This window comes from Cupressus sempervirens, chromosome 1 (assembly GCF_028749045.1).
Source record: "Cupressus sempervirens isolate cs-2001-9-10 chromosome 1, ASM2874904v1, whole genome shotgun sequence".
Lineage (NCBI taxonomy): Eukaryota > Viridiplantae > Streptophyta > Pinopsida > Cupressales > Cupressaceae > Cupressus > Cupressus sempervirens.
In genome coordinates this window covers 30,832,206-30,854,881 of record NC_143118.1, presented here as the reverse complement: position 1 = coordinate 30,854,881, position 22,676 = coordinate 30,832,206, and the positions used below count along the sequence as shown (strand labels likewise).

Below are 22,676 nucleotides of genomic sequence, written 5' to 3'. Positions count from 1 at the left end.
GTGGGTATAGAAATAATAGCAGAGGGCAAAACAACAATGCAAACAATAACAATAACAATGGCAGCCGAAGTTGAATTTAGTACAATGCGAACGACGGCCGATGGTGCAATGTCGAGCATGTAATTTGTGGGGCCACTTTGTCCGGGATTGTACAACAGCAAACACACCAAAATTATTATGCAAATGGTGCGCGATCATGAAGATGCCAAGTGCCCAAAGTCTAGAGTGAATTTGACCACCGTTGGAATGGGCGAAGAGGAGGTGCTGGCACTCACGCGAAAACAAGCAAAACTATACCTCGACCCAACAGAAGAAAAGAAGAGGCTGGAGGAAGTACGGAAGGAAATTGAGAAAGCAACACAGGCAGAGATATCTTAGTTGAAGGACACCGCAGGGACCTCACCAAGGAATTGCGCAGAACAGAACATTGTACGGCGGATACTACAAACGGAGGTACCTGTCAAAATAAGCAATCTATTGCTCACAATGCCTCAGCTCCGATCAGCACTCACAAATATTGCACCAGCTGCTAAGTTATCAAGAGAACCAAGAAGACGGAAGTTACCGCCAATGGAGAAGACCCAATGTTGTTAGCCCTCACATCCGGATGACATCCGACAGTTGTCAAAATGGGGATTTTGGGAAATGTGCTAACGGACACAATTATCGACGGAGGGTCCGACGTGAATGTCTTACTCGAGGATACCTGGAAGAGGTTGGGACAGCCGACGTTGTGGCCACCTACATTCCAATTGCTGACAATGGACCAACACGGCATTAAACCTCTCGATGTCCTGATGACACAACCTATGACGATTGGAACACAGCCATTCCTGCTTGACTTCATCGTGATCCCACTGAAATGACGTCATTCTGAGCCGAGGATGGCTCATACAAGCAAAGGTTAAACATGACTGGAAGAAGAATACCCTATTAATGGAGTGCGAAGGCAAAAGATTCATAATTGACCTGCACACACAAATGGTAGGTGAGGAGGCAGCGTCATCAGATTCTGAAGAAGAAGATGAAGGGAGGCAGCGTCTGGAACCAGATCAGGAGGGAGTCCTGCGGTTGGAAGGAGGATCAATGAACGACGATTTGGATTCTGTCAACAGTCTTTACCACTAGTAGATAAAGGACTACGAACTCTTTCTGAGCTGTAATATGTTAAGGGTGGACGAAGGTGAGAAAAAAGAGGAAAATGAATGTCTGAAGGAATACAGAGAAGTGGAAGAAGGAAAGGCGGTTATAGCTAAAGTTGAGGGGAAAAACGTACAGTACGAACCCAGAAAAAAGAAAGATCCCACCATATGAGTGCGCAGAAAGAAAAGGTTACGACGAACCACTGATATATTAGAAGGGTGCCGGCAGCAAGGAAAACACATCGCATAGTCTGCACAGGAAACAAAGAAAACAGGCTTAATAAAAACTTCAGCACTACAGAGTGAAGGTTCTAAAATCAAGAATACAGTTATTGACGGCAAGGGATGGCAGTTGACGAAATTGCAAGCACAATGGGCCACGAAGGTGACACAGAACAGACGCAAAGCATGGTGTGAGAAGCACCCGGAACTCAACAAGTTTCCACCTAGGCAGTTGGTGTTAAAGTATGACGGACGAAACGAAGTCAAACCAGGCAAATTCAAAGTCATTGAGTCGGGCTATACCAGATTCGGGAGGTAGGTGACAATGGAGCAATAAAATTAGGGACTTTAGACAAACAAGAAGTATCTCAGGCAGTCAACAATTCAAAGCTGAAGATGTACTATGCCAGGAAGATTCCATCGTCGTCGCAGAATGGCCAAATGACTCCCTCATCATCGCAGGATGGCAAAGTTTGGAGGAAAAGTTGAGTTGTACTTTTTTTTGTTAAAAAAAAAAAAGAGGGGGCAGTCTCCAACGGAGCCTGCGGGTCTCCCTTAGTTCCCCACGAGGTGGCTTCCGCGGTTAAAGTTTTTCTCCAGCGGATATCTTCTCTCTTGCGAATGTGCTTTCCTCTTCCCGTAGACGCTTTCGATGAATACTCTGTCTTTCTGCAAATTGGCTCCCGTCGATATTTTCTACCCGCGGCTTAAAGTCTCTATTCTACTGCGGATGGTTGTGTTGCCATGGATGACTTTGTTTTCGGGATGTTCTGGTTGCCCACGGATGCTTTAGCTTCCCCACGGAATGGTCTCCTTTGCCGTGACTTCCTTCCACGAGTTCCTAACCTTTATTCTTCGTAGCTGCCTTAGTTCCCAAGGTTGTTTTCTTGCCTTCTGCAAACGTCTTTTCCCATGGACTAGTTCCTTACTTCTTTGCAGCTAAGCTGTCCCCACGGGTGCTTATTCTTTTCGCGGACACTTATGCTCTCCCCGTAGACTGGCTTCCTTCCGTGGATATCTTCTTCATGACTGCAGCTAAAGTCTATTTCCTCCTCGCGTATTTTGTTTGTTGTTTTCTCGCAACTTGATTTCCTCCTCCGCGAACTGTCTATCCTCCCACGGCTGTCTTATTTCCCGCATCCTGCCTTCCTTATCTCAGAATAGTTGGCTGGTACCGAGGACGTTCTATTGTGCGCTTGTTTCCCACGGTGTGGATTTGAGAAGTTATCTGATTGGAACAAGAAGAAATTCTCGGGGAGTTCCAGACAAAACCTTGCCGCAGAAAACAAAAGCGACAAAGGAGAAACCCTGCGTTGTAGAGAGGCAGAACTGATGAAAGAGGCACAGCAGCGAACGAGCAAAAAAAAAGACGACGACAGATTGAAACAATTCAGAATGAGTAACATATGATGCCAAGGGGAAGGGAAAGACAAACAAGAGGAAAATGCAAGTAGTTGCCAGAAAGAGTGTCGGACCGAAAGAAAATCACAAAAATAGTGTTTTGTGTGGCTTCGAAAGTGCTAATTTGGTCTTGGTGGCGAGGGGCGCTGCCCCTCGACCCCGCCTTATATTGCGACAAGGAGCACACCTGGGGTGCTACCCCTCAACCCCGCTAGGGGCACTACCCCCTAGACCCCCAGTCGTTGCAGTTATCAGTCGTGGGAAGTGTGACCAATTGATGAGACCTAGAGCTGCTACAGGCATGAGTGTCTGTGTACCGAAGGCACTTGAAGTAGGTATTGGACGTGAGGCTGTCTTGGTGGATGTATAGAGAGCTCGAGAGAAGTTGGTCATCCAGTTGAAGACAGTACAACAACACTTGGCTCAGGGTACCCAGAAGTTGGAAGCAGAGAAAGCAGCACGGGTGGCTATCAAGGTCATCTTGATTAAGAAGATAGTATTGTGTTAGCAGAGGCTACAGATGCATCATGGGTTGGAGACCAGTTTGGTGCATGCATGGGATGAATGTGAAAGTGATGTGACAGAAACAAATCTATCTTGTTATAGTTAGCCAGTTAATGTATTTTGTTTGTTAATTTGTCTCGAGATATTTTGTAATTGTCATCCGGAGACGACTTTTTCTTTTGGGGGGGATGATGTCGTCTATAAATAGTGTAGACAACGGGTTCATGTTGTCGATAAAGATTTGTAGCCGACAGATAGATTAGTATTGTTATGTAGCCGACAGATCCCTTTGGGAAGGTTCGACGAAAAGTATTTATACCCCGTCTGGGATCATTGTAAATCATCTTATCTTATCTTATGCTCTGTATGTAATCTTTTGGCATATGCGAATGATAAACGAAGTACTGTTGTTGTTGTTCTCGTTCATTGTCTGGCTGCATTAATCTTAGCGGTAAACACCCCAGCCGGACACACGAGTTCATTCAACCTTGGAGGGACAAATGGCAATCTACCCACAAACATTCTGAGCTTCTCACAAGCCAGCGGACCACCTACAGGAGGAAACTACATCTATGTGAATGCCAAACAATATAAAAGAATAATTAGACAGAGAAAGATAACAAAGTTTAAAAATGCAAAAAGAGGGAAGCTCACAGCTTTACTTCCGAAACCAATTCCACAAACCCCAGACAGTGCAAGGGAGGGGGAACAAAGTCTGAGGCCCACTAAAATCTCTGAAACAATCAAGCGGTTTGATAATATCAGAGATATTAAAGGTAAAAGAAAGACAGATAATTCTCAGGCGATAGACACAGTGGAGGATGGGCTGCCAAATAATTACAGCCCCACAAGGACACTTATGACGTGGTACCCAAACATCTTTGTGAACGATTTGGTAGCTATGAAGGAAAGGGTGTGGGCATTTGAAGAGAGAAGCCAAATAGAAAGTATCACAATGAAAAGAGTTACTGAGGATAACTGGAAGCTGGCAATGGAGGTCAAGTCACTTAGGGAACAAATTCAAAAATTGCAATTTAATATGGAAAAAGGAGAGTATGAATTAATATTGTTAAAGAAAGAAGCAAGGGAAAAGAGGATAGCAGCAAGTACTGTGGGAGGAGAGGCTACGGAAGGAGATAAAAACCCGCAAATGAAAAATATACAAGATGCCATGGCCAATATGGAAATAAAAGAGAATCAACTCAGAGAACAAATCGAAGAAGTTAGATCATGGGCTAACATAGTAAAAGGGCCAGCAAACACTTCTATTGACAACATAGAAAAACAAGTTCGGAAGCAGATTAGAGAGGAAAAAGAAAGAAATGAGAAAGCAGCAAATATCGTCATCAAAGGGCTACGAGACTATGAAGAACAGGAGGAAACAACAGATTTAGTTAAAGACTTCTTTAAAGACCAATTAGACTAGCATGGAACAACCATACAAGCACAAAGAATCGGAAAATGGATTAGAGGAGGCAAAAACAGACATGTTAGAGTGACAATGAGGAATACAGGGGACAAAAACAACATTTTCAGCACTTAGAGGCACACACATATATCTTGATGATGACCTCACCGTAACTCAGTAGGAAGAAAGGAGGAAGGAATGGGAAAAAGTGAAAACAGCAAGAGAAAACGACAAGTGGGCATGGCTACAAAATGGTAAAGCCCAAATCAGCGACAAAATCACACACAATAAATAGGAACTCGGGCCCACCCAGGAAAATTTAACTATAGTCAACTAGAACTGTAGAGGTTATCCTTGGAGAAGAGGACCTAGGTTAGGGCCGATAGCTAAATATAATGACATCATTGTGCTTACCGAGACTCGTGAACATGATGGATGTAGGGTTCCAGATTTTGAAGGGTATAAGAAGATATCACTGTGGAATGAGAAGATAGATAATGGTAAGGGGCATCGAGGCATCACCATTCTAATTAAAGAAACTTGGAGCAGATTTATAAACTTAGAGAAAAAAGATGTAAACAAGCAGTATATATGGATAAAAATAACAGAGAATCAGATTTCTACAAGGGTGGCTATCTACTACTTCGCCCCAAAAGGCTCAAAAATGTATTAAAAAAATAGATTGGACCGAGAAGACCCGTTCGCTGCACTCAAAAAAGACATAGTAGCCTTTAGCTCTTTAGGGGAAATAATGATAATAGGGGATTTCAATGCTAGAACAACAAACAACCAAACTCTCAATCTTAAGGAGAGTTACAATGAAAGCAGAGACCTAGTTTGGCTCAAAGAAGAAGGGACACAAAAAATGGAAAGATCTTCACCGGATAGCACGGGAAAGATTAATCGTTTTGGTGCTAAATTACTAGGCTCATGCTACCTATATAACATGGTCATATGCAATGGTATGAAAAAGTGGCCTAAATCAGGTGGAATCACATGCAAAAGATACAATGGACAAAGTGTTGTAGATTATGTAATATGCTCGCAAGACTATGTCACAAAGATAATTAACTTTGAGATAGAGGATTGCCCCATGGAGCTAAAATCTGACCATAACCCCATCTTGATGAGGGTGGGCACTCATTTTAAAGATCAACATATTGTCCCAAAACCTTTACAAAAGAGGAAGACGAGTCCAGCCGGCAAAGTTTTAATAACATAAGAAAACCATAATACTTTCCAAGACTCTCTTTTGCGGCTATCTAGGGTTCCAGGAAAGCATCCCAAGTTTGATAAACAACATTTCATGGACAAGGATAATCTTGTTCTTACTATCATTAAAGAGCTGGAGGAGTGTAAAAGATCTAGGGCCACAAGAGAAGCCAAGAACACTTTCCCAACCAATCCATGGTTTGATGAGGAGTGCAAAATGGCAAAAAGGAATTGGAAAAAGAACATGAACAAAGAAAGTAGAAAGGAATATGATCAGCTGATTAAAAAGAAGAAAGAAGAGTATGTGAACAGGAGAAGAATCGAGTTGATTAATCTTGGTAAAAGCAGCCCCAGAAAGTTTTGGAAAGAGCTTCAGCAGAGAAAAACACAGATGGAGAACAACATCACAGGAACCAAATGGCTGGAATATGCCAGGACTCTCTACGAGTGTGATTTAGGAGAACGTAGAACCATGGAAATAGAGACTACAAGGGAGTTAATTCAGCCAAAAGGATATTATTCAAGGCATAAAGAGGTTAGCTACTGGTAAAGCGCAAGATATAGATGGGCTACAAGTTGAATACTTAAAATGGGGTGCTGAAACCCTCACACCACACATCACTAAGATTTTCAACAATGTCAATAGAGAAGGTTTCCCTATAAAATGGACAACAAGTGTGGTGATCCCACTCCACAAAAATGGAGATATAAACAATCCTTCTAATTATCGAACCATCATGATCAATCCACTATTTGGCAAGTTATTTGGCAGCTTGGTAGAACAAAAAATCAGCAATTGGGTTGAAACAGAAGGCAAACGTGCAAAAGGGCAAACAGGCTTTAGACCAAAACACTCTACTATAGATCACGACATCACTCTCAGATACTTGATAGAAAAAGTTTGGGACACTGCGGGTGCTGAGGCTTTTTGTTGTTTTGTGGATTTTACAAAAGCATTTGACACAATGCCACATAATAAATTATGGGATAGAATGGAAGAGTTGGAAGTTCCTAAAGAACTTAGGTCAGCTATTTACAGATTATACGAGCACGTCAAAGCTAAAATCAGAACGATAGAAGGGCTATCAGAGGATTTTGACAGCAACATCGGGGTTAAGCAAGGGTGTCTGCTATCTCCAACATTATTCAAGCTCTATATTGACAAGTTAGAAGAATGGATAAACAAGACCAATGGTGAGGGGGTGCAGCTGGCCCACTTTGTGATAAGATTGCTCTTATATGCTAATGATCTCATAGTTCTTGCTAGAATGGCTAAAGGTTTGAAAGAACACTTGAAAGCACTAGAAAGTTTTTGTCATGAAGTGGGAATGCAAGTTAACACTAGCAAAACCAAAATTATGATCTTCTCGTTGAAGAAGAATAGGGGAATACAAGACAAGTTTCTGTTTGAAAGTAACCCCCTTGAGATTGTGGAGGAGTACAAACACTTGGGCATCGATTTTCATAACAAACTCAATTGGGATACTTGCAGATCAAAAAGGATCCAAGGGGGCTAGAAGGCGTTATACTCTTTAAAAAACAAGTGCAAGAACACAAAATTATGGGATTGGACAACCATGAAAACTCTTTTTGGTTTGCTGGTCACTCCGGTTATTCTATATAGATGTGAAGTGTGGGGCAGTAGTATGTTTGAACAGAAATGGCGGCAAGTAGGAAGAATTCAAAAACACTTTATCACATGCAATCTTAAAGTCAAGACCACAATTTTGTATGAGATCCTTTTGGCAGAGGTGGGTTCCTTTCCATTAGAAGCCGTCGCATTGGTCCGGATGCTAAGCTATTTAAAGAAAACCCAAGGTCTGCATACACATCGCTGGCCCAAGCTAATCATAGAGGAAAAACTTGTTAGGCAGAAAAGCACATGGATGAAGCAAAACGACAAATGGATGCGGAAATGGGATATCAACATCCAAACTTGCCCGGATAACATTAAAGAAATAAAGAAGTATGTCAGTGAAAAATTCCGCAATATTCTGTGGACAAGACACATAGGGCAGAAAAAATCTTATTACATTAAAGAATTTAATCCCACTTCTAGTCATGATGAAAAGGCCTATATAAGAGCACCTATTAATTGGAAAGCAAAAATGTTGATAGCACAACTTAGAACTAGTTCATATCGGCTGCGATGTGAAACTAGTAGATGGCAAGTTCCAAAGGATGAGTGGGCAAACAAAACGTGTTTATTCTGTAATATGGGAACAGCTGAGACAGAGCAGCACTTTGTCAAGGAGTTCCTGGCATACAATGACATCAGATCTAGTTATACAGAGATATTGCAGAACAAGGACTTCAACTATCTATTCGAGGAAGATCAAGTGAAGAGAACAGTGGATTTGATTATCAAACTTTAGAGGAGAGACAAGTTAACCAAAACTTTGCAACTGACTAGTTTCACTCCTGTCTTGGGAGGGCGATTGTGTGGGTCCCATAGGCTACTTTAGTCTCGTGGACGTCATTAAAATCTATCATATCATATCTTGTTTATGAAGATGTTTTATATACGAGATTAAGTTGAAGTGAATTTATTAAAGTATGTTGGCCAACTTCATCACGCTTACATAACATCTGAACTCTCTAGTGTTTCTTTTTATCAATTACTATGCTAGCAAACTTCCTCTTTATGGCAAATAAACTGCAATTAATCAACAGTTTATGTTGGTCAACACTGATGTGTTTGGCACACAGGTTAAGTATTTAATGTTTTTAAACAAGTATTAAATTGCGTAAATGTGAGAGGAGTGAATATATTTTAGAACACTAATTAAGTGAAGGCATATATTTACAAAGCTTTAGTTACCCAAGTTAGAGGAAACAGAGGATTAAAGGTGCAGCAGTTCATATATTTATTACAGTGCAGAAATTAGTATCAATGAAGGCAATCGTATATTAATTATACTATTTAAATTGAATAAGACAAAAGGCAGAAATTAATAATGAATAAAGATGGTTGTGAAATATGTAGTAGAAATATGGATAAAAAGAAATATCAAGCAAAACATATCCAGATCTGCAGATGAAGATATACTTATCCTCTTCATTTAGATAGAAGAATTTATAGCAGATCCATAGTATAAGCATGTTTGAAGATAAGTATAAGCAGATCAAAAAAGTAAGGCGTATAGAAATGAATGTATCAATTTTGTGAAGAGCATTATATTTACAAGATCTTTTATAAAGGTAGATTTGAAAGAAAGTATATTAGATCTAAAAGGAAGGTACATGGAAATAACTGTATCAATTTTGTGAAGAGTATTACATCTACAAGATCTTTTATAAAGGTATATTTGATAGAGAAATATACTTAGATCTAAAAGTAAGGTACATGGAAATGACTATCAATTTTGTGAAGAGAATTAAATCTACAATAAGACCTTTTATAAGGGCAAATTTATTGATCATCATTTATCAAAAATTTATATTCAAGAACCGAAGACCTTCTTGAGTTAGAGATGGGTGCCTCCTAATGGAGAGATTGGCACCTCATATTGGAGAGATTGGTGTCATTGTGTTTATCAGGATGATTATGCACCAGGACATGCATTTATGCTATATACAGTGAAAGCCTGGAGATAGAAAAGAAAAATGTATCAATGAAGCACAGTGATAAGAAACTTTCACTTGTCACACACAGCCTTGTAGAAAAAAAACAAAAAAGTGTGTAAACATGAAAATGATGTCATAATAAAAAGCAAGCTGAAAAAGCATAATCGAGACAAAAATAATTGATTTCCATGGATGGAACATCAATGGACACCTGAAGTAGCAAAAGCATCCAATCAGACTTTATTAATTTTGCAAAAGATGCCAAAAATTCAAACAAGAGGATTAGATATTCAGGTTCTAAAATCAGTATAAGGTACAAATGACTGCTATGGTTGAAAACTGTAAACATATTAAGAGAATTAATTTCACTAACAACAGAGCTGAGGAGTAAAGCTTATTCCAGAAGACCAGGTTCTACATATTCTTTACATGAAACATTTACTTATTTAAAATCACATTAATTAATATCCATAACTATGGACAGATTCTTTGTCTGCTAAGGAAAACTGCATAGCCTCCCTAAAAAACTAGATTAAAACATATAAAAGCTTCCATAAATAACCCAATCCATGTTGTTTACCGTACGGGTAAAATAAATCAATGCATACAGACAATAGATACGAATAGTAGATAAGGATAGCAGAACTCCTTTTATTATATTCACACATGACAAAGATATTACATTATGCTTGATCTGATGATTACAATGATCCCGAAGGGGGGTATAAATACTATCCGAGGAACCTTCCCGAAGGTATCCGTCGGCCAAATACAACATGTCGGCTACAACAGTAGAATCTTCCCGATACACACCTTGTCGGCCGATATCGACGACATACATCCTGATACAGATGGAGTACATCCTGATACACCAACGGGATACCTCCTGATACACTAACGGGATGCATCTTGATACACTATTTACTGTCGACATCATCCCCCCCAAAAAGAAAAGTCGTCTCCAAATGACAATTACAAAATATCCGAGACAAATTAACAAACAGAATACATTAACTGACTAACAATATAGACCACTTTCACATTCATCCAGTACCTGCACCAAACTGGTCTCCAACCCACATTGCCTCTGTAGCCTTTGCTAACACAATACTGTCTCCTTAATCAAGCTGACCATGATAGCCACCTATGCCGCTTTCTCTGCTTCCAACTCTGGTTACATCGAGCCAGGTGTTACTGTACTGCCTTTAACTAGATGATCAACTCCTCCCGAGCTCTCCATGCATCCACCAAGACAACTTCATGGCCAACACCTACTCCAAGTGCCTTTGGTACACAGACACTCCATGCCTACAGCAACTCCAAGTCTTCATCAACTGGTCAGACTTCCGATGACTGATATCTGCAATGACTGGGGGTCTAGGGGGCAACGCGCCCAGCGGGGTCCTGGGGCATACAGGGTGAGGTCAAGGGGTCACCGCCAAGACCAAGTTAGCACTTCAAAACCCACACAAAACTACATGAAACACACTGTCTGTGTGATTTTCTTCTAATCCCACACTCTTTCTAGCAACTGCTAATGCTTCCCCTTCGCTTTGGCATCATCCGTTAACACATTTTGAGCATTCTTATTTGTCGACTTTTTTTTTTTTTTTAAGAAAACCAACCTGTCCGAACATTAATTGAAACGGTGTGTGCCCGTTGTGACTTTATACGCCGTACGGTAAGCCCAAAGGGCGCATGGATGAGTTCATGACCCTGCAGCACAAAACATTCTATATGCCGCACTACGCCATTGGACTCTTTCTGGAAGCTACGGCCAGGACGATACCCCATGAGCAATTGGAAATTAAGCCAAGTCTGGTAGTACCTGGCGAGCCTCCGGTAATGCAATAGAAGCATTTGGATTCACCTACAGGACAAAAGGGTGTGTGCCAGAAGAGGGCACGGCAGGAGATGGAGGACTCGGGCAACACAGATTGTGGCCTACAGGACACATCTTGTGAAGAGGACGACTCTGAGGGTATGGAGGTGGAGCAGGATGAGGAGGAAGATGATGTGGAAGGTGGAGTAGTTTCAACAGTTCCACTTCACTTTCCACGTCAGTTGACGGCTGCACCAATAACTACTACTTCAGTTCAGGCAGGTCCAACACCACACATACACACCATGGTAGATGTCCACATCCCAAGATTTGGAGAGTTTCAGCATCCAATGGTGATGACCCCGATCACTACATTCTAGATCACGGGCAGCAACGGCGGCAGGATCAATCTCACATTCAACACCTATCCAACCTAGAGTGAGCCAGAGGACAGCATCACCAACGGCCACAACTATGGGTACACAGCCAGCGAGATTGCAGCCTCAGCCGGCAATCCAAGAACCGACTCCCATACCTGTAGCAAAGAGTTTGCCTCAGCCACTTCCTATAGTAGAGCCAGTAGCAGAGGGAGGAGTCAGTCACGAAGGTGCGCAGGAGCAGGTTCATCTAGAGGTGATTGGGTCAGAAGCAGTAGTCACCATAGTGGACACTTTGTTGGATGAGGATTAGGGTGATCATTCTAGTATTCCGGAAGCGGAACCCTAGGCACCAGCAGTAGTACCAACAAGCCTAGCGAGTCGGGCAAGTGAGTACTTAAGGTGGCGACTACTTGCCCCTGTTACCAAAAGTCCCTCTATCCAGTCTCCCATGAGAGAGCACATGCACGTGGAGGCCAATTGGTCAAACAGTGAGGTAGTCGAGATATCGGCATCACCAAAGGAGGAGGATCAGAGTCCAGTAGCAGAAAAAGTGGATGGAGGAGCGCACGTGTCGAACCCCCTACCAGTAGCAGAATAGGACATGGATATTCGTTCTCGCCTGGCTATTATCGCAAAGCAGAGCAAGTCCATAGAAGAGTTGGTGCTGACAGAGAGAAGAAGGGCAGCGGCTGGGCAGAAAGCTCGGGAGATGGCGGAGAAGGCTCGGGAGGAGATGGCCGACCAACTTACCACCGAGCAGATTGCATGGGGCGCAGAGCGGACAGCCCTATTAGCACAGCTCGAGGAGAGTGCACAAGGGAAGCAATAGGCAGAATAGCAATTAGCCACAGTGGAGCAGCAATTAGCAGCAGCCGAGCAGCGGTTGGTAACAGCACTTCAGGAGAAGGACTTAGCGTAGCAGGCTCATGATCAGAAGGAAGCTGAGTACCAGGAGGTTACATTAATGCTGAAGGAAATGGTGGAGGAGAACTCTCAAATTCAAGCTGATTTGCAGGTCCGGACAAATCAGGTTTATTAGCTTTGACGCAGCCGGTCTTCGCAGTCAGAGACTCAGCCTTCTAGTTCATGATGTATAAGTCCATGCTTTTGTTGTTCTATGAATAATATAGTTAGTTGTTGGGTTTTTGTTGTGTTGTCATCAAGAGACGAATTTTCTTTTTGGGGGGGATGATGTCAACAGTAAATAATGTATCAGGATGCATTCCATTAGTGTATCAGGAGGTATCCCGTTGGTGTATCAGGATGTACTCCGTCTGTATCAGGATGTATGTCGTCGGTATTGGCCGACAGGGTGTGTATCAGGATGTGTATCAGGAAGGTTCTCCTATTGTAGCCAACATGTTGTATTTGGCCGATGGATACCTTCGGGAAGGTTCCTCGGATAGTATTTATACCCCCCTTCGGGATCATTATAATCATCAGATCAAGCATAATGTAATATCTTTGGCATGTGCAAATATAATAAAAGGAGTTCTGCTGTTCTCATCTATTGTCTGTACGCATTGCTGTTCTCATCTATTGTCTATACGCATTGATTTCTTTACCCAGTACGGTAAACACATATCATAGAAAACCAAGCTTCAAGTGTACTTGCTTGGAATCCTGAGTTCAATTACTGAATAAGAGAATTTTGAAACAGCTCATAATCTATATCTTACCTTCAGAAACATGAAATCCACATAAACAGAATTCCCAGCTAGAAGTGGTGGTGTAGGACCAATATGCTTCTTAACGAATTCCAGAACCTGCAACCAAGATGAATCTCTTCATTAGATGACCAAGATGAATCTCTTCATTATCTAGCTATCTTGTATATTAGCAATATAATCAAAATTATAATCCAGAAAGGCGACCGTAATCTATTCTAAGATAATAATAAGCAATATATACAATGAAATTTTAAAGACCTAGGCCAAACTAGCTGCCTTAAATCCCATTACTGACAAACTAGTTTTATCAATTTATTAAAGAAGATAACCAGACAAAAAAATTATTTCTAACTTTCATGTAATTGCAAAAGCAAATCACTGATGAAAGAGAAAAAAATTGACTTATATGTACATATCCCAAATGAAGATGGATTATTAAATTTTCTATTCACAAAGCTTCTAGGAATATAAATTTTAACTTCAAGAGGAGAGAGAATGTATAATCAACAGAGCTCCTTATAACCTTGGTTTCTGCAAGATAGCAGCATTGGCTAGTAATTAGCTTACTAATCTTCAAATAATGTATAAAGTTTTATACAAAAAAATGGATAAACAGATCTGTTGAAGACAGAAGCTAACCTGCTGCTCTGCTTCTTGCTCGGTGACTCTACTTTTCCGAACTGCTTCTACCAGCCCTGAAAGAAGATAGTGATCAATAAAAAAGTTTAATACAGTTCAGTTAACCTGGTTGAGGATGAAATTACAAACACAATTAGCATGATGCAAATGGTCCAATAGACTCCAACAGAAGGAAGTCCTAAACTTGATTTCCACTTGTTTTAGCTTCCATTATTCAATCGTTGAAGACAAAAGAAATACATACCACTGGCAGAATGCTGATTCTGGCACCATTCCCCCATTCTCGCCAAACATTGATCCGACTGATTAATTATCAGGTCTGGCCCCTGTGAGAAACAAAAACACTGGTAAACAACTTGATACAAATTTACAGTATGCAGAATGGCAAATCAAAGTGCCATTCAGTATCATGCAACCTAACTAACTGAACAAGTTTATTATAACATGAGTTAATGTCAGATTGAAAAGTATAAACAGAGCAGGAACAATTCAATGAATAGTTCGAATGCAAAGATGAATTCGCCATACCATATGTGTCATTAGTAATGTCAATTTACCAAATATCATTACAAATTTACACTTATTTGTGTATATTGTCAGGTATTGCCATGCAAAATATATCTTGGGTAATCATGCATAACAGTCATAATTTCAAAGATAAGTATTTCAGGTATTTCACACAATAGTCTGGTGGCCCTGCCAAACAACAAAAAGAATGTTCTAACAGTAATTATAGACTGAACTATACATCATATACCAACATGCACAATGTCAAAATAGGTTAGCGCATAGTTAAAAAAACTGAGTCATGGAAAGAACATAGTTATCCTTACATTCCTCAACAACCAACAGCCATCAGTCAACCTCACAGATACATCAATGACATCTCACTTGATGCACTAGATAGGACAATCTGAAGGCCATGTATCTTATGACATTGGTTCTCAAAATTTCACAGGCAAAGAAAAGTGAAATCCAATGGTTTTGAGAGGATGAAATGGTAATGTCAAAGATACATTAAATGTGGAAAAAATAAATTGTGAATTTCAAACTAAGAACTAGCAGATATACATGATGGCAAGCTTTGGAATGGACCTTCAAATATAATTTGGAAGTTTATTTGTCTGACTTGTAACATTTGCCAGCAACCAACAGCCATCAAAGAACCTTGCAGATATGTCTCACTTGGTGCATTGAATAGAAAATGCGCAAGGCATCTTTCTTCTAAAAACACTTCGAAGAGTTTCAAAAGAAAGCAAAAAATAAACAAATCCAAGGGTTTATAGAAGATGAAAACAGTAATGTCAAGAATCTCAAGATACATTATAGGTGGGAAAATAAGTTGTCAATGCCAAACTAGGAATAAGACAATACACATGAAAGTGAGCTTTCTATGAGAGCTTCAAGAATAATTTAGAAGTGCATTTGCCTGAATTGTAGATAGTGCTACCTCTATTCTTTTCACCAACCGTCCATCAGTAATGATACAGGCAATCTCTAATATCCTGTCCTCTTCAATACTTAAACCTGGAAAAGAATGATAGCCCGTGATAAACTTCTGTTAGTCCAAGACTCCAAAATAACATACATAAAACATCAAAGAAATGATATGAATATGGTAATAAATACATAAGAAAATATTTAATTGCATTCGGAAACAGAAGCGGTGAAGTTTCCAAATAAAACTCCCAGATAATTTGAGCAAGAATCCAGCGTTCATATAAAGCAGATTCATATAGATATGTAATAGAACTTTGTAAGAAAAATATATATAGTTAGGTTTATAAAATATCATAAGAAACAGATCTATGGAATTTGGAAGCAAAAATAGATCAAAATACGGCAGCAATTGAATTATTAAAGAACACAAAACATTCCAATTATATAGATAGACATTTCCAATTATATAGATAGACATTTAGGTTGTTAAGGAAGCATCTATTCTTGTTTAATTCATGTCTTCAATAAGATTAGCAATTTACATTAATGCATTATTTTAGAGGACTTTGTAAAGCAAATGTAAGATTTCTGCAAATTCTGATGAAACAATACTGATATAATACCTTTAACCTTGCTGAAGATGGTCCTTATATATTCAGGACAGAATATTTAGTGTTCTTGGAGTATGATGTATTATTCTGAAAAATGTTTTATCCCTGCTATAAATTGCATAAGACAGCAATGCTAGAGGAGCAGACTTATTTGTGTTGAGTGTGTGTCCTCTATCCACATTCTAACCTCTTATATATATAGCACCCAAGGGACAATTCCTTAGAAAGGACATGACCCTTTCCAAGTCGGCCCTATACAATCTAAAAAGTATTTGCCAAGATCGGCATCTCTAAGGGCTTGCAATTAGTTAGTAATTACACTAACTATAACTATGCAATAAAGCATTAATAAATGCTCCCAAGGAAGGTGCCGATCAGGTTAATAATTTAGAGTACTTTAAGAGGCCAATCCACTTAAGGATTTTCATGCTTTACCAGATCTGTTAGATCAAAGAAGTCAGATCAGAATGATTATCAAAGTTACTAGTATATTTAACACTCCCTCTTAACTTGATAATCATAATAAGAGATAACATATCTAACTTCATCAATTATGATGACTAAGCATAGATTGATACTCTATATCTATCTGAATCTTCTAAGCATGTGATATCATTGTACACATGATACCTTGTCATATTACTATACCTATGATATGACTTATCACTTATACTGTGATAATAGTTTTCCATGGAATGCAATATACAAGATAAAATCCGGAAAGTGATTAAATTCATCCTTTATCCAAGTTGTGAATCTAGACACTAACAAGCCTACATCACAATATGATCCTGCGTTAAGTTCTGTCAATACACAAGATAAAATTCAGAGAATGATTAAATTCATCCTTTATCCAAGTTGTAACTCATAGACATAAAATGTCTATATCACAACATGATCTTAAACTCATCTAGATATGTCAGTAGTTCTCTATTGTTTAGTACATTATCTCAAAGATCGTCACCTCTTATAATGTTTTTCATACAAGTGTTCATTATCTCAGAGAACGTCACCTCTTAGATAATGAATACAAATGGTGAAGCCCATAACAGTCAATAGCCTAACAATAATAATTTTAACACAAAATTATTTCATTAATAATTAAAGAATACAAATGTATTATAATTCAACCATACCAAGTCTTTTTCTAAAGTGATTGTTAACCAAAAATGCCCTCCTGCCAGAAAACCAAATTCAAATAATGGGTTGCTCAACGGTCACCTAGGGTTGTCATGAAATAATTTAACATTGGCTATATCCTTTGTCTTCATGTTATGCCTCAAAATGTTTTAAGTTGCGATCGTGCGAATCACCCTTTGATTCGCATAGTCACGGCGAGGTAAGAGCTAATCGAAGTTTGAATGGCGAAGGTGAGATTGCATTGTGTTCGCATTGTTGCAGAGTTAGTTGGCTCAACCAAGGTTCAGGCCTCGAAGGCGCGATTGCACTATGTTCACTTGGTCACAAAGTTATAGTGACATACCGTGGTTTAAGTCGCAACAATGTGGAAAGGGAAAAATCTTCAATGTTTCAAAGATGTATTTTGCACCGTTAGATTTTTTTAAAATCTATGACCAGCGCGCTATTGCAGTAGGTTAAGAGGAAGTTAAGGTTAGAGTTGTAATCGAGTGACTCCTTTGTTCCACTTGGTCACAAGGTTCGGAAGTAAAAATTCGGTCACAATGGCAACAGTGCGAATGCGGTCAGGATCTCAATCTTTGCAAGGTTGCGGCGATTAATGAAAGATGTCAAGGACAGGCTGCGAAGCAGTGACAGTCGATTGCGGTCTCGTAAGCGATACCTGTTACTAAAGAAAGTTAGTGGTAAAGTTGCAATCACGAGTGGTCAAAGGCAGAAAGACTTCGTAGAGTGGCAAAATGGTAAAGGATGATTGGTCCACATAGCAAGGCTTGATGGTTTGACTCTAGTTGACCGATGACACAGCTGATTTGGCAAGTTGATGACAGAGGAAGCAGCTCTTTGATGATAGATCTGATCTTTTCGATCTCCTATAACCACTTTCATCGTTCCCCAGGTCCGATAAATGCAAAAGAAAACTCCATCACCGCCAGTTGATCCATCTACTCAGTCAAAAGTTAATAGTCGTTGTTCCTAGCCTCTTAGAGCTTTGTTTGGTGTACAAGTGAATTTCCAGCATTCAGTTTTGTACCATGATTAGATATTTTTCAAATTTGCAATAATGGTTAGATGTAGTGGTTGTGAAGTGGTTCTCAATCAGAAATATCTAGTTATGCTTAAGCTATAAAAGCACATTTGGTAGCCCTTGTAAGTCTAGTAGATTCTTCTCTGTTTTTTCCTTGGCATACTTTACATGCACATTGTAAATTCCCTTTGCCTCTAAGCCATTGTAATTCTCTATTGTATCTCTTTCAGCCATTAACACACTGTGCAAGACTTCTTTGCCTTTGGTTAATGTTCTTGTCTATATTCTGCAATTTGCATGATTGTTTCTAATTTTGGCATTTGAATGAAATTGAGTGAAGTTTCTTCCTATAGCATTCTTTTGTTGTTTGATCTACATGTGGTTGTTAGATTAAACAAGGTCTGAATTTGTATTTTTTGAGGTTATAACTAGTTAACTGTGCATATATGGGCAGAGGTAGGATTGAACACCCTATTTTGGTGCATCACCTCCTTAGAATAGATTAGGTAGTTGCTTTCATGTATTCCTTCTCCCTTTTCCTCTTCAAGTGTAGTTTAGGTGCATCCTGATAGCAAAGAAAGTCAACCTTCTCCGAAGACTCAACCTCATTGTTCAAGTCCCACAACTTGAAAGTTGTTTCCATATTTCACAAAATTGTCCTTAGGTAAAAACTTTGGACAAGGGTGCAAGCTTTTGTGACAACAGTGATCTATCTTCACTCGAGAGAGAGAGGTTTGGTAAGAACATCTGTTGTCTATTCTACAGTGCAAATGTATTCTAACTTGACAGTTTTCCTATCTACAATATCTCTTACATAATGGTAAGGAATTTCAATATGCATGGATCTGTCACGAAAAATTGGATTCACAAAAAGCTCGATGGAACTCTGATTATCACAGTGAATACTAGTGAGATTCATGGGTTGACCAAATAATCCCACAAGTAACTTTCTAAGCTAAACTACTTCCCGAGAAGCTATTACAGCTGCAATGTATTCAGCTTATGTGGAACTCTGTGCTACTAATGCCTGCTTTCTACATATCCATAATATCATCATTGAGCCTAAACTGAAACAACATCCTGAAGTGCTTTTCCTATCAGTAACACTTCTAGCCCAATCTAAGTCTGTGAATCCATGTAAGTCCAAGTCAACTTTCTCATACTTGAGCTCAAGGTTAAAAGTGTCTTGTAAGTATCTCATAATGTGTTTGACTACAACCAGGTGAATCTCCTTTGGCTCACACATAAACTGACTTAAGGCATTAATAGCATAGCAAATATCAGGTCTTGTATTTACCAAGTACATAAGAGACCCAATCATCTATCTGTAAAGAGTAGAATCTATGGAGGGTGATTTTGATGCTGCCTCCTTAAGTTTGTGTAGATTACTTGTAATTTTCCCGCAGATTCTAATAACAAAAATTCTGAGATTACGATCAAAATTAGGTGAAACTCAACCCTAATCCAAATACTGATGTATAGGTCTAAATATGCTGAATAATGAGATGACTGTACTTCTGAGATAATCTCAAACCGAAGTGTGAAATCAGTGCAAGAAACCCATGAGGTGATGTATGCTTTTAGTCCAGACTATATATGTCATGTGTGTCCTAAAAACTGCATACATTACCCGTCTAAATATCCTCATTGAAGGGTATGTTCTTAAGAGACATAACCCTTGACATACATCCATTAATTAAGAGTCTCTAAGTCGGCGACTTGAAATAGTAATAAGACTTAACTAATAATTAGTTACATGTCAAATTAACAAATCTCAACTTGATCGCCAGCACCTCTATAGAGACTATAAGTAATATAGAATGTCATTCTTTAGAAAATATTAAACAAGAAGAGTGAGGTACGATTCTGTACCCATAGACCTATAGGTTATTCAGGTTACTTTCTTAACACTCCCTCTTAACTTGATAATCCTACAGAGAGATATTATATTGAGCAACATCAATACAGATATTAGACAAGAATTAATACTCTATATCTGTCAATCTCTTCTTAATACGTAGTATCATAAAACACATGATACTGAGTCATATTACTAAACCTGTGATATGACAAATCACTGCTACTAGTGATAAGACACATGTTGTGACTCATAGAAACTGGTATTTCTAAATCACAACTAGATCTTGAATTTAAGATCTACCAGAATACAGGATAAACCCAAAGAAATTCTAGAATTCTTTCTTTATTCAATTTGTGACCCATGAACATGTCAATGCCACAAGACGATCTAAAATTCACCTGAATCTTACAGTAAAATCTACTGTTAGGACATTATCTAAGAGACCGTCACCTCTCATAATGTCTTTTACATAAGTATTCATTATTCCAGAGCTCGTCACCTCTAAATAATGATTACACATGGTGGAGCCCATAATAGTCAATAGCCTGACAAAATAAAATTCATCATTTTATTAGTAATCAAATAATACAAAATGAATTACAACTCAACCATACCAAGTCTCTTTCTGAAATGTTCTATCTTTAATCTAGATAGAGGTTTGGTGAGTATATCCGCTGTCTGATCTGCAGTACAAATGTATTCCAATTTAATAGAATTCCTATCTACCATATCTCTTACATAATGGTAAGAAATTTCAATATGCTTGGATCTATCATGGAAAACTAGATTCACTGAGAGCTTGATAGAACTCTGATTATCACAATGAATGATCGTAGGATTCATGGCTTGCCCAACTAATCCCACAAGCAACTTCCTCAACCATGCTGCTTCTCGAGAGGCCATTGTTGCTGCAATGTATTCAACTTTTGTGAAGCTCTAAGCTACTGAAGACTGTTTTCTGCATATCCATGAAATCATCGCTGATCCTAAACTAAAACAACATCTTGAAGTGCTTTTCCTATCTTTAATACTTCCACCCCAATCTGAATCGGTGAATCCATGCAAATCTAAAGCAACTCTCTCATATTTGAGTCCATAGTTAAGAGTACCTTGACGGTATCTCATAATGTGTTTAACAGCAACTAGGTGAATCTCCTTAGGTTCACAGATAAACTAACTTAAGGCATGAACCGCATAGCAAATATCAGGTCTTGTATTTACTAGGTACATTAGAGACCCAATTATCTACCTGCAGAGAGTGGAATCTATTGGAGGTGATTTTGCAGCTGCTTCTTTAAGTTTATGCAATTGGTTTCCATCGAAGAAGACATGGACTTGCAGTTCCACATTTTGAATTTCTTCAAGATATCTAAAGTGTACTTCCTTTGATTCAGTATGATACTATCACCATTCTGTCGCACTTCTAATCCTAGGAAGTAATGAAGAACACACAAGTCTTTCATCTTGAATTCTCTAATAAGGTTTTTCTTACATTGATCTATAAGATGATCATCACCTGTGATTAATAAATCATCAACATACAATATCAAGATTACCATACCATCTTTATCTCTTTTATAATACAAGTTCGGATCAGCTTCATTCTTAGAGAATCCGAAGCCAGTGAGATATTTATCAATCCTTTCATACCAGGCCCTGGGAGCCTGTTTAAGCCCATAAAGAGCTTTCTTGAGTCTGCAAATAAAGGCATTTGGATCATGAGTTTCAAATCCTTCTGGTTGCTCTATATAAACTTCTTCTAAAATCTTTCCATTGAGAAATGTTGTCTTTACATCCATCTTATGTACCTTCCATCCCTTACATGCAGCAATTGCTAAGACAGCTCTAACGATGGTATATCTGGCAACAGGAGCAAAAGTTTCTTCATAATCAATTCCTTCTTTCTGAGAAAAACCTCTGGCTACAAATCTGACTTTATATTTCTCAATACTTCCATCAGCAGCATGTTTTATTTTAAATATCCATTTTGAAGATACAATGGATTTTCCTTTTGGCCTAGGAACTATTTCCCAAACATCATTTTTCATAATTGATTGATATTCTTTTGTCATAGCTTCTTTCCAGGCTAGATGTTGAATAGCATCAGAAGGATTGGTTGGCTCTGTTTTTGAAAAGTCAATCATATTTGCTGTATAACCAGAGAATCTTTTAGGTCTCTTACTTTCTCTGATAGATCCTGAAGGTGCAGCAAAATCTTGAGCTGCTTCAATTGTTTTTATGGCCCAAAGTGGCCTTTGCTTTGAACTTTCTTCAAGGTTTACTTCATCTTCAACCTCTTCTAAGTTCTCCCTCTAGGATTCAGACTCACTTAGGCTTTCAGAATTTGATAAAGGAGAGAGTTCATGAGAATTTATTACCTTTTTAAATGCAAGATCTTCCTCAAAGACTACATCCCTGCTCAGTTCAATAGTTTTCTATCCAGGTATGAAAATTCTATATGCTTTAGAAGTTTCGCTATACCCTACAAAGATACACTTCCTCCCAGATGGTTCCAATTTGGTTCTCTTTTCTTTTGGCACATGAATATATACAGGACATCCAAAGATTCTGAGATGACTTATATCAGGTTTTATTTTAGTAAATACTTCTTCAGGGGACTTATCTTTAAGATA

General features: G+C 38.9%; 1 protein-coding gene across 2 annotated transcripts in view; it reads right to left on the bottom strand.

Moving 5' to 3' along the window:
• Nucleotides 1–22,676, bottom strand: part of LOC149576020 (oligoribonuclease-like) — a 70,328-nt gene that overhangs the window by 27,340 nt on the left and 20,312 nt on the right. The window contains exons 3-6 of one of the 2 annotated variants that reach the window (XM_089816137.1): nt 15,418–15,494; nt 14,212–14,293; nt 13,968–14,023; nt 13,338–13,424 (exon numbers count right to left, since the gene is read on the bottom strand). In XM_089816137.1, the coding sequence (XP_089672263.1) occupies nt 13,338–13,424; nt 13,968–14,023; nt 14,212–14,293; nt 15,418–15,494 (302 nt within the window). Of the gene's footprint in view, nt 1–13,337; nt 13,425–13,967; nt 14,024–14,211; nt 14,294–15,396; nt 15,495–22,676 lie in introns of both variants that reach the window. The other variant, XM_089816136.1, reaches the window with a different exon arrangement.